The sequence below is a fragment of the Gadus chalcogrammus genome, chromosome 20, assembly GCF_026213295.1.
Source record: "Gadus chalcogrammus isolate NIFS_2021 chromosome 20, NIFS_Gcha_1.0, whole genome shotgun sequence".
Classification (NCBI taxonomy): Eukaryota; Metazoa; Chordata; class Actinopteri; order Gadiformes; family Gadidae; genus Gadus; species Gadus chalcogrammus.
In genome coordinates, this window is record NC_079431.1 from 13,015,313 (window position 1) to 13,027,541 (window position 12,229).

General features: G+C 40.0%; 4 protein-coding genes across 4 annotated transcripts; all 4 read left to right on the plus strand.

Annotated features, from left to right (window-relative positions):
- The first annotated feature begins 284 nt into the window (after positions 1–284).
- LOC130373469 (gamma-crystallin M3-like) lies at positions 285–1,470 on the plus strand. The gene is made up of 3 exons (XM_056579989.1): positions 285–293; positions 853–1,095; positions 1,195–1,470. Exons 1-3 carry the CDS (start codon positions 285–287, stop codon positions 1,468–1,470), a joined length of 528 nt encoding a protein of 175 aa, XP_056435964.1.
- A 3,269-nt stretch (positions 1,471–4,739) lies between these two features.
- Positions 4,740–5,452, plus strand: LOC130373470 (gamma-crystallin M3-like). The gene is made up of 3 exons (XM_056579990.1): positions 4,740–4,751; positions 4,830–5,072; positions 5,180–5,452. Exons 1-3 carry the CDS (start codon positions 4,743–4,745, stop codon positions 5,450–5,452), a joined length of 525 nt encoding a protein of 174 aa, XP_056435965.1. The 5' UTR covers positions 4,740–4,742.
- A 2,057-nt stretch (positions 5,453–7,509) lies between these two features.
- On the plus strand, positions 7,510–8,366 carry LOC130373467 (gamma-crystallin M1-like). The gene is made up of 3 exons (XM_056579987.1): positions 7,510–7,521; positions 7,715–7,966; positions 8,094–8,366. Exons 1-3 carry the CDS (start codon positions 7,510–7,512, stop codon positions 8,364–8,366), a joined length of 537 nt encoding a protein of 178 aa, XP_056435962.1.
- Positions 8,367–10,559: 2,193 nt separating this feature from the next.
- Positions 10,560–11,414, plus strand: LOC130373465 (gamma-crystallin M1-like). The gene is made up of 3 exons (XM_056579985.1): positions 10,560–10,571; positions 10,760–11,011; positions 11,139–11,414. The coding sequence occupies exons 1-3, from the start codon at positions 10,560–10,562 to the stop codon at positions 11,412–11,414; spliced, it is 540 nt and encodes a 179-aa protein (XP_056435960.1).
- The last annotated feature ends 815 nt before the right edge of the window (positions 11,415–12,229 follow it).

Consider the following 12,229-nt stretch of genomic DNA (forward strand, 5'->3'; position numbering starts at 1 on the left):
AATACTTAGTAAAACTACAGATATTCACTTTGTAAATGTTATTTATGTCCTTTAAGCATATGAACAAATACAACATGTACCACTCTCATCTTGAACTCAACTCTCTTTTTAGAATGCGCAGTGGCACAAATAAAGTGAACAGCGATCGCATATGTGCTTATTCATCAGGTTCAACATCATGTGAATGACAAAACCCTGCTACCGTATCAGTACAAGTATAAAAGGGCCCCAGCAGCCATGGCTTTCTGACAGAACTGCAACTGCACATCAACAAACCATCAAACATGGGCAAGGTATCTATGAATTGTATTTTGTACCATTACATTACATTTATTTAGCCAACGCTTTTATCCAAAGTGACTCCCACATTGTACATTTAACATTGCAGCTACAACCCAGGAATTGCAGCAACATTCAATTAATCAGATAAACAAACTGCATCAAATGCTGCATTTTAGAAACAATTTAGAAAGTATATTTTTCTCCTAACTAATGTGAAGGATTTAGCTGAGACTAACAGTGACAATAGTCTGAACAGCTATATAGAGTGCACATCATCAATCTAAATTGTCATTTACATTAGCATTGTAGAGTCACTGTTTTTGGCAATGTTGCAGGCGCTTCTATCCAAATCAACCTTAAATGATTCCAGAGATACAGATTATTAAGAACTGTAGCAGGTAGGGATGAGGCATCTTGCTCATAGATGCAAAGAGACTGTAAACACTAACCGAGAAACTTTTGGCTCAGAGTCTGATACCATAGCCTTGATAGCTTGTATCAGTCAGCCCCCACTTCCTTTACTGGCCATAAAATGTGTTAAACGTTTCAATTTTGAATCTCATTTTCCAGATTACTTTCTACGAGGACAGGAACTTCCAGGGTGGCTCCTATGAGTGCATGAGTGACTGCGCCGACATGTCCTCTCACATGAGCAGGTGCCACTCCTGCAAGGTCGAGAGTGGCTGCTTTGTGATCTACGATCGCACAAACTACATGGGCAACCAGTACTTCCTGAAGAGTGGAGAGTACCCCGACTACATGAACATGATGGGCATGTGCAGTGGCATCAGATCCTGCCGCATGATCCCCATGGTAGGTATCAGAATAAAGGAAAGATTAACACACAACTGGTTTTACTCATATGGATTATATTTTAACCAATTGCGTCTTCTTCTTAATTCAAAAACACAGCACAAGGGCCAGTACAAGATGAAGATCTACGAGAGGGAGAACTTCGGTGGTCAGTCCAATGAGATGATGGAGGACTGTGACAACATCCAGGATCGTTACAGCATGTCCGACTGCCAGTCTTGCCACGTGATGGACGGACACTGGCTGACGTACGAGCAGCCCCAGTACAGAGGCAGGATGATGTACATGAGACCAGGAGAGTACAGGAGCTTCAAGGATATGGGATATGATGGAGTTAGATTCCACTCTTTCAGAAGAATCATGGATTCCTGTTAAGAATAGAAAGGAATGCTGTTCAAGCACATAATTGCTCATGCTGTGTGGACTTGTAGTACCTTGTACAATAAAAACTTGATTTAAATCCACAAATGTCCCTTTATTCTCTTTATATCTCTCTGCTAATATGGTACAGTATTCTGTCATACATTCTGGTGTATTAATTAATACACCAGAGCCTGTAGAAGAAAAAGCAAAGCAACATAATGGTAAACTGTTTAAATATTGCAAGCATCAATCATTGCATGACATAACGACTATTTTAATCTCATGAAGAGGTGCATAGACATACTGGGACTACCCCTGTGAGATCATCTAAATATTCACGGCTGCGTCTCATAATGAATATCAACCTGAATATCAGTCGAGTTTCAGCTAGGCAGCAATAGTTATCCACCTCTAGGCGTGGCCGTAATGGTGTCAAAAAACTCAGCAATTTTTGATTTGGGTAGAAAAATGTGTATGAAGTCGGAGATAAATCATGATCATCCAATCATGTTTCCTCAAACATAAATCACACAGCGTTATCATCTTATTGCAAATAAATTGTATTGAGGGAGGGGCAAATTATAGGTTGTTTATTTTAAATGTCTTGCTTCCGTCTGCTGTCTCTCTCTTTACAACTGTCAAATCTAGAGCAGCTTTCAATACAATTATACGGCTAGAAAGGAATGGAGACTTAGACAGATGCTTTTCTCTAAGTCAATCAACTGCAGTCTATATCATAGAAAAATTCTCATTGGGAATCATCTATCTATAGACAGAGATGCCACGACAGCTTACCTTCTGGGAAGCTGCTGAGACATTTACCTACAACACAAGTATAGTCTGTACCCTTATTTTGGAAATGAAGCAGATAGAAATTAAATAGATGCAGGCCTATCAATTGATTGCAGGATTGCTTGGAGACTTTAATAGCCATCATATAGAATGGGGCTACAGTAGCTCCAGTGCTGGTGGTGACTTCCAGGTAGACTGGGCCTCTACTTCTGAGGCGACACTCCTATACGATCCGAAGGAGCTGCACTTTCTATTCTGCATGAGGGAACAGCACCACCAATCCAGATCTGGAATTGGCAAAATGGAACAACAACCAGCCTCTCCCTGTCATAGACATCCCGGACATGTTCACCCGGTCACAACATCGACCATCTCTCATCACCATCCCATCCCTTTTCCAACCATTGCAAGAGAGGAATGCCAAGAGGTGGAACTATCGCAAGGCAAACTGGGCAGGCACTTCACGACACTATTGAACAAGGCAGCTGCTGGCCTACCATACCCCTGCCACAACAACCCAAATGATGCCTACGACTCGTACTGCAAGATGCTGCTGGCCGCAGCCAAAAAGAACATCCCAAGCAGTATACCAAAGCCTACGTTCCCTGCTGGGATGATGAATGTGAAGACCTACTTCGCACCCATGCAAAAGCACAAGCCAGCGTAGACAGGGACAAAGCAGCAGACGTCTACGCTGTAGGCTAATCGAGAAACAGAGGCAACGATGGACAGGGACTGTGGAATCAATTGACTTCACACACGCCAGCCGCCGGGCGTGGCAGACCATGAACAAGCTGACTGGAATGTCAACAACTCCAGCACAGTGTTCCATCACCAAAAAATCCATTGCGTCATTCCTGAAAAGTAATGGCCACTTCTAAAATGAGGAAAAGGACCTCGCCAGAACAACGTCAGTGAGAGTCCTTGAGCTGTTCAGGGCCCCCAGGATGCAATTTCAACCTATCCCCTGATTTCACAACACCATATATCACACAGGCCGTCCAACGCCTTAAGACCATAAGGCACCAGGTTTAAACAGAATTAACCTGGAATACATTAAACACCACGGCAAGAAGGGAACCGACTGGCTGTGCTCTTTTCCCTCTACATGTCTCCAACATTCAAAGCTGGCAAAGATCTGGTACCTTGCCAAGGTAATCGCCCTGCTGAAGCCAAACAAGCCAAGCGAAGACCCCAAGGGATACCGGCCCATCTCATTGCTCTGCATTCCATACAAGCTCCTCAAACGTATTATCCTGGTGCGACTCTCAACCCAGTGTTCGAACCACAGCTGCCTGAAGAAAATCTTCCAGGTTGGAGGGAAGGCCGGCACCTTTTTCCTGGACCAAACAGCAGCATTTGACATTGTCTGGCTGTGTGGACTACATGTGAAGCTTCTGGGAACTATCCCAGACAAGCACATTGTGAGCTTCATAATGGAGATGCCGAGTAACCGCAGCTTTCAGCAACGGCCAAAGCAGTAGGGTGAGAAAGCTCAAGGACGATGTCCCACAAGGCTCAGTGCTGGCACCTATGCTGTTAAACATCTATCTCCACGACCTATCTACTACACAATCAAGGAAGTACGGCTATGCAGATGACTTGGCCATCCTACTGAGTAAGCCATCCTGGGAAGCAGTAGAGGAGGGCCTCTCTGGAGACATGAACATCCTGTCTTCATACCTGAAGAACTGGCGCTCTTACTCTCCTTTGTGCATTCCATACTATAAACAATATTGCTATTGTTGGTTTGATTTCAATTATATAACTTAATATGAAGGGAAATACAAAAATCTGCTGCTACACCCCACATGCTGATTCTGTATCTCATAGCGGTATTAAATAAGAATAGAAAAAGTATAAAATAATGTTATTCTAATTGAAAGGCAAAGTTGGATGTTGTCGCTGTGTAAATTTTTTATAAAGTAGGTAAAAATGGTTGTTCAGTTCATGTGCTGATTTTTGCTTTGAATTGTCACCCATTCGGTAAAGTATGTTGTACTTCCTTATTGAATATTGACCAATTGATCATATAACATAAAAAAAGGATTTCCCAATACGGCCCATGACTGTGCCTTGTGTTGTTATGCAATTGTGAGTGGTTGTAATGTATATGATTAAGGCAATTATCATAAGACACAAGGCCAGCTTTTTTATAACTTAAATTCAATTCAATTATTTTATAATGTTGTTGGATTTCTGTAGTGTACTGTAAATGATACAGTATGTTTGGAAGCTTCTGTTGTTCTCCTTTTGTAAGAAAACAATACAGTGCAGAAAAATGCATTCGCACTACACATGTATAGAGTGTTGGATAACCTGCAGTTGCATAATCCTTTTAACATCAACACCGCTCTGCATGCCGCTATGATGCTTGGTCAGGGGTTTGCACAATTAAATCCCTACATGCCGTTTAGCGCAAACAAGTATAAAAGAAAGAGTTACAACGTTGAGAATTCAGAACATCCAGAGGCCCACCAAAACCTGCAACCATGGGCAAGGTAGGCATCTCATCTTTTCCATCCTGTAGTAAAAACCACCTGTGAAAAAATTGTAGCTTAATACCCATCTTCTTTCAGATCATTTTCTACGAGGACAAAAACTTCCAGGGCCGCTCCTATGAGGGCATGAGCGACTGCGCCGATATGTCTTCTCACCTTAGCAGGTGCAACTCCTGCAGGGTGGAGAGTGGCTGTTTCATGGTCTATGAGAGGAACAACTACATGGGAAACCAGCACTTCATGAAGAGGGGAGAGTACCCCGACTACATGAGCATGATGGGCATGGGCAGTGGCATCAGGTCCTGCCGTATGATCCCCATGGTATGATATACAACATTTACAAGATAAACGGTTATTTTATCCCAGTTGTTTATTGAGTAATCCTTTTGAACTGATGGCTAATAACATTTCCCATTATTCCATTACAGTACAAGGGCCAGTACAGGATGAAGATCTACGAGAGGGAGAACTTCGGTGGTCAGTCCAATGAGATGATGGATGACTGTGACAACATCCAGGATCGTTACCGCATGTCCGACTGCCAGTCCTGCAACGTGATGGACGGACACTGGCTGATGTACGAGCAGCCCCAGTACAGAGGCAGGATGATGTACATGAGGCCCGGAGAGTACAGGAGCTTCAGGGATATGATGAGCGGCCAGAGGTTCATGAGCATGAGGCGTATCACTGATATGTGTTAAGCATCCCCTTTTGCCACCATGTGTACAAAATATGTATTCAATTAAAAATTTTATGAATTCATCCATTTCGTCAGCTTCGTCTCATCCATTTCTTCTGTATTAATTTAGTATTGACTACAGAGGCATAACTTGGTGGCATGTTTACCCTTGGTGCCTACAGTTATTATAAAATTAATTATAAAAATGTTCAGAGGAAGGCAACTTTAATTAAAAACTTAAGGACTTCCTACTATAATGTGTTTCTTTGTTGCTTTTCTATCGTGTTGCTTACCTGACAACACCGATTTTTTTGCTTGTAATATATGTTAATATATATAATATAATAAGATACAAAAAGGAAGAGGAAAATAGCTTAAATAGCCTACTTGAAATGCGGAATATGACATTTTCAACTTTGGTATTAGTGTTTCCCTACTGAATTGAGTTTTTGCAGTACCTTAAAGGACAAAGTAAATATATGTTCCTCCTTTAATCTAATGTACACATTTTACTATATATTCTGTCCGTGTTTGTTCTGCGACCAGGATATGTCGATAAGTTACGCCATGGGTGCAAATTTGAATGACAGGCAGCGGGGGGATCAAAGGCCAGAGTTGGGCAGCCGTGACAATAAAATAAGACTACTGAATAAGCTTTTGCAAGAACCTGCATTATCCTACTAAAGCTAAAACTCCTATTTGGCAACAGATCACAACCTCAATAAATATTGCTTATATTTTGTGTTCATGGTATTCAGTTATAATTTTTTGTATTATGATTAATTATTATAAATTTTGTGTTCATCATGTTTTAATCACGTACTCGCTCGGTGAACCAAGAGCAACAGTCTTGTCCAGTAGCGATACTGGAAGGAAAATTGGATTTTGAGAATATGTTTTCGTATTGGAACAATCAAGGCAAGGAATGGCACTAGATTTGTTGGGAAGGTTAGAGATCGGCTGAGGAAAAACTGATAATCCTCCATCTATAAAAAAATATACAGAGAATATAATAAAATGGTTGCCAATAGTTGGTCCTTTGCACCTGTTGCCCCTAAGCAGAACTAACAAGCAACTCTTAACACAAACTTGAAATCCATCTTTCTTTTGACTTTATTAAATCACATGTTAAAGATTGGGGAGGAGACCTCGATTTAGACCCAGGACTAGTTGGAGAATTCATGTCTCAACACTGGCCTGGGAATGCCTCAGGATCCCCCTGTCAGAGCTGGTCAATGTGGCCTGGTAAAGGGAAGTCTGGGGCCCCTTGCCAGAGCTGCTGCCCCGGCGACCCGACCCCGGATACATGGTTTTGAAGATGAGGATGTTAAAGATTTCGCCATTTTCTGAAAAAGTAGTGAATTCTGCTTATCACTGGATAAGCCATTGATAGAGCATTATCTTATGTCAAAGATGTAGACATATAAAGTTGACTAAGGCTTTTAAATGTAACGATTTCAGCCATAAATAATAGCAGCCATATATGGCATACAGTTACAACATGCACATAATCAATATCAATGAGGCAATCAATGTAATTTATTCACTCATTGTATTGTACTAGAAAGTAAAATTGAGCTATTTCAGAACAATTTTAAACAGCAAACCGTTTTTCAGTTTTAAATTCTAATTAAATGTAGAATAATTTATAACATAAATACACACTACTTAGTATTCTGGTAAAAATATATATCATATTTTCAGGTTTCCCATGACAATTCAGTATTTTAGGAAACCTAACCTTGTTTGATAATTTAAAAAATATGAATCAAGAATCAAAACATCATTGATATATCACATGCTTATAAATAAACGTTATTATTTAATCTTATATTCAAACCCACATTAAGAGGCAGCAACGCTTTCAATGAACACGATTATAATAGGAGAGTTCGACCTTGTTAGAGCATGAGTAAGCCTCTGTATGGATTTCTATAGCATGTTGCTTGGTCAGTTGTTTGCAAAATAGGGGTGTCAGGCAGTGTTTGAGTCTGTTCTGGTATAAAAGTATGAGTCTGACACAGGTAGGGTATCAGTTCACCAACCGATCTCTGACAGACCTGAGTAACCAAAGCAATCATGATGGGCAAGGTAAAACATTTTTTAATGTAATGTATTTATATAAATATATAAGAGTTATACATTATATATTACATTATTTAATATACATGGTTTAATGATAGTATATTAACTGATGGCTGATTTTCTTTCAAATAAATACTAATCAGTAATGGATAAAATAATCCAGTATTATCTACAATGGTTGACCAATGTTTTGTTTCAGATCACTTTCTACGAGGAGAAGAACTTCCAGGGTCGCTCCTATGAGTGCATGAGCGACTGCTCCGACATGTCCTCCTACATGAGCAGGTGCCAGTCCTGCAGGGTGGAGAGCGGCTGCTTCATGCTCTATGAGAGGAACAACTACATGGGCCAGCAGTTCTTCATGAGAAGGGGAGAGTACAACGACATGCACCGCATGCAGAGCATGGGAATGATGTTTGACAACATCAGGTCCTGCAGAATGATCCCCTTTGTAAGAGAAGTAACCGATAGTTCAAACATTACTCACTCCCAGTTCAACTTCTACATTGGTGTTTAGTGTGTATGTTCATTTAGGTTATGAGTCTGCTCACATTTTTCTTTGAATATCTGCATTACAGCACAGAGGCCAGTTCAGGATGAAGATCTACGAGAGGGAGAACTTCGGTGGTCAGTCCAATGAGCTGATGGACGACTGTGACAACATCCAGGAGCGTTACCGCATGTCCGACTGCCAGTCCTGCAACGTGATGGACGGACACTGGCTGATGTACGAGCAGCCCCAGTACAGAGGCAGGATGATGTACATGAGGCCCGGAGAGTACAGGAGCTTCAGGGAGATGATGAGCGGCCAGAGGTTCATGAGCATGAGGCGTATCACTGACATGTGTTAAGCATCTTCTTTTGCCACCATGTGTACAAAATATGACAATAAAAAAATATTGATTTCATAACTTTTGACTCATCCATCTCCGTTCCATTGTTGCATTGCCCAATATATAACTACGTTGAATCTTTGTCTTGGATCTTGGTAAACTAAAACAACCTCCAACTGCATGCCTTGTTGAATAATTATGTGCCACTGAACTGAAAGACACATTTCTATAAATAATAGGAGGTGATTTCGTTATTATGACATTCTTAATAAAAACCATCAATAATGACAGAAATCTAGTTTTTACATCTAACCAACCTAATGATTTGTGAATTTTAATAACATTAGTTCTCCATCCACAAGAAAGAGCAACTCTTGCTGCTTTATTCTGGACCAACTGCAATTTCCTTATATTACTCCATGAAGTAGTGGACCAGACTATAGAGAAATAGTCTATATTAGACAAAACCAAAGCTTGCATCACTTGCCTAAGTGTATGTGTGTGCATGTGTCTGTGTCTGTGTGTTTATGTCCGTTAAAATGATATTAAAAAAATTAATACCGATTTACACAACATTTGGTGTGATGGTGGTCATGGGCTGATGAAGTGCAGATTATATCTTCACGCCAATTAGAAATCATGGGTTTGGCAGTGGGTGTGCCATTTGTGTGTAGTTATATGTCCCTTTGTGAACTAAATATCTGTAAAGGTTGTTCATGGATTTGGTGGGGTTGGTGTACCCTTACCAGGCTGAGGAATAACTGATTCACTATTGACACAAATTGGCAAAAAGTGAGTGTGGCACATTACAAAAATGCACATTACTTCTGAACGGATTGACGTAACACCATAACATTTCATGGCAAGCTTGCTAAAAGGTTGGAGTTCAGGTGAGTCATTTTTCATACCACTTGGCTAGACTTAGCCAATCGCAAAATTGCACATCACTAATGAACAGACCAAACACTTCCAAATTTGGTGCGAAGGCTGGTAAAGGCCGGGAAAGAGTTGTCTGACTCCTTCACCAAGTGTCTGAAAGGGGTGTGGTGGGCATTGCTTAGCACAAAACAGCAGGGTACTGCTAAATATATTTAAGTGTTGCCTCAGAATTTGTTAGTAGGGTTGGTCCCACTCATTAGGGGTTGACCTCCCCAGATCACACTGTTGAAATGTCTCAAAGGATGCCTTGGTGCTGTCGTCCGGGGGCGGAGGTTTGTGCTCTACGGACCACATTTTCTTGTTCACGAAACATTCTCGAAATTGTACATATTTACATTATATTTTGCTTCTCATTTATTATTTATACATTTGATAATTAATTATTTATTGAACATTGAACTATAGAATAACTGCTGTACAAACCTATCTATAAAGAGTACAACAGTGGATTTGATCATATTGCTTTCAAAAGTTGTTTGTAAGCCCATAATGGCCCTAAACATAACTATCAAATAACTGTAGCCCAAACCAAAATTCCATCGTTCTTTCAAATTTATATGTTCAATATTTAGCAATTGTGCTGAATTGTAGCGAATTCAGTTTATCACTCGATAAGTGAATTTAATTTAGGATCAATTTGGATTGAAGATGTAGACCTTGAAGGTTGATTATATAGGCTTTTTCACGATTTAAGCCATAATTGACAGCAGCAATATTTGACATACAGGTGAATCTGCACATAATCACTATCAGTAACGTAAAACGTTTGCATATTTTATAACATTGCATGTAATACAATTTTTGTTCCAAAAGTTACATTGCATGTAATAAAATTGGGAGTTAACAACATTAGCTTTTTCAGATAGTAATGAATAATTTAACAGCGAAAATTGCTCGAGAATTCCAGTCTAATACCAATTTGTTCTATTTCCGCCATTTGTTGAATTTTTTTGAATAAAAACATGAATAAATAATCAAACATTACCAGAAAAACATAATAATCCAACCTAATATTAGAACCATCTTAAAGAGGCTGTGTCGCTTTAAGTTAACGTTACATCCAAAAGTTAAATGAGGAAGGTTCGAGCATGTTAGAGCATGAGTAAGCCTCTGTATGGATTTCTATAGCATGTTGCTGGGTCAGTTGTTTGAACAATAGGGGTGTCAGGCAGTGTTTGAGTCTGTTGTGGTATAAAAGTATGGGCCTGACAGAGGTAGGGTATCAGTTCACCAGCCGATCTCTGACACACCTGAGAAACCAACACCGCCATCATGATGGGCAAGGTAAAAAATATTTATGTAAAATATTTAAATTAAAATATATATAACAATAAGAAATTATATCTAAAATAATTACATTTTATCTGATTATATTATAATAATTTAAATGAGCTATTTTTAATATATATAACAATCATTAATGTTACAGGGTTCTATTATTATCTTCAATGGTTGATTTTTTTTTGTTTCAGATCACTTTCTACGAGGAGAAGAACTTCCAGGGTCGCTCCTATGAGTGCATGAGCGACTGCTCCGATATGTCCTCCTACATGAGCAGGTGCCAGTCCTGCAGGGTGGAGAGCGGCTGCTTCATGCTCTATGAGAGGAACAACTACATGGGCCAGCAGTTCTTCATGAGGAGGGGAGAGTACAACGACATGCACCGCATGCAGAGCATGGGAATGATGTTTGACAACATCAGGTCCTGCAGAATGATCCCCTTTGTAAGAGAAGTAACAAATAGTTCAAACATTACTCTCTCCCAGTTCAACTTCTACATTGGTGTTTAGTGTGTATATTTATTGAGGTTATGAGTCTGCTCACATTTTTCTTTGAATATCTGCATTACAGCACAGAGGCCAGTTCAGGATGAAGATCTACGAGAGGGAGGACTTCGGTGGTCAGTCCAACGAGATGATGGACGACTGTGACAACATCCAGGAGCGTTACCGCATGTCCGACTGCCAGTCCTGCAACGTGATGGACGGCCACTGGCTGATGTACGAGCAGCCCCATTACAAGGGCAGGATGATGTACATGAGGCCCGGAGAGTACAGGAGCTTCAGGGATATGGGCATGAGCGGCCAGAGGTTCATGAGCATGAGGCGTATCACTGACATGTGTTAAGCTTCTTCTTGTGCCACCATGTGTATAAAATAAAAATGCTATGATTTCATATATTTGCACTTTGACTCATCCATTTCTTCTATAATAAGATGATAAAGTATTTACTACAAACGCATGACAAAAATCTGCTTACATCAATATCCTAGTTTTCTACGTTTCCAGTCTTTGTTTATTTTTTTGTGTATCTTACCTCGTAATCATCAATGACATGATTTTTTAAAAATGATTTATGTTTATGACACGCTAAGTTTAGAATAATTTGAGCAATTACATGTACAGCAGCGTGGGGTTTGCTTGTGTCTATGAGCAGGATATCTCTAAAAGCGCATCACATATATAACCAAATTGGTTAGAATGGATATTTCTTTGCCAAGGAAAATCTTATTGGCTCTTTATGACAATTGGCTAAATAGAGGGCAAGTCAGCTGGTGTTTCACTTGAGTATGTGTTCTGCCTGGGAACAAGCAATGCACAGATTTGCAACATATTTGATGGGAAGGTTAATCATTGGCTGAGGAATTATTGATTCACATGTCATGCTTATTGGCACAATGTGAATGTGGCAAAGAACTAATCTTCTGTATAGATTGACATATCACCATAACATTTGAAAGGAAGGACGTCTAACGGCTGGGGGACAGGTGATTTTTTTATTCAAACCACTTAGTTTGGTGAGGAAGTGGGCATGTCCTTATAACAAAATTGCACATAACTTATGAATAGATAAAACACCACCAGATTTTCTTATCACATAACAGCAGGTTAACTCATAAACTTATTGGTAGTGCCACCAAATTTGATCCGGAGGTTGGTCC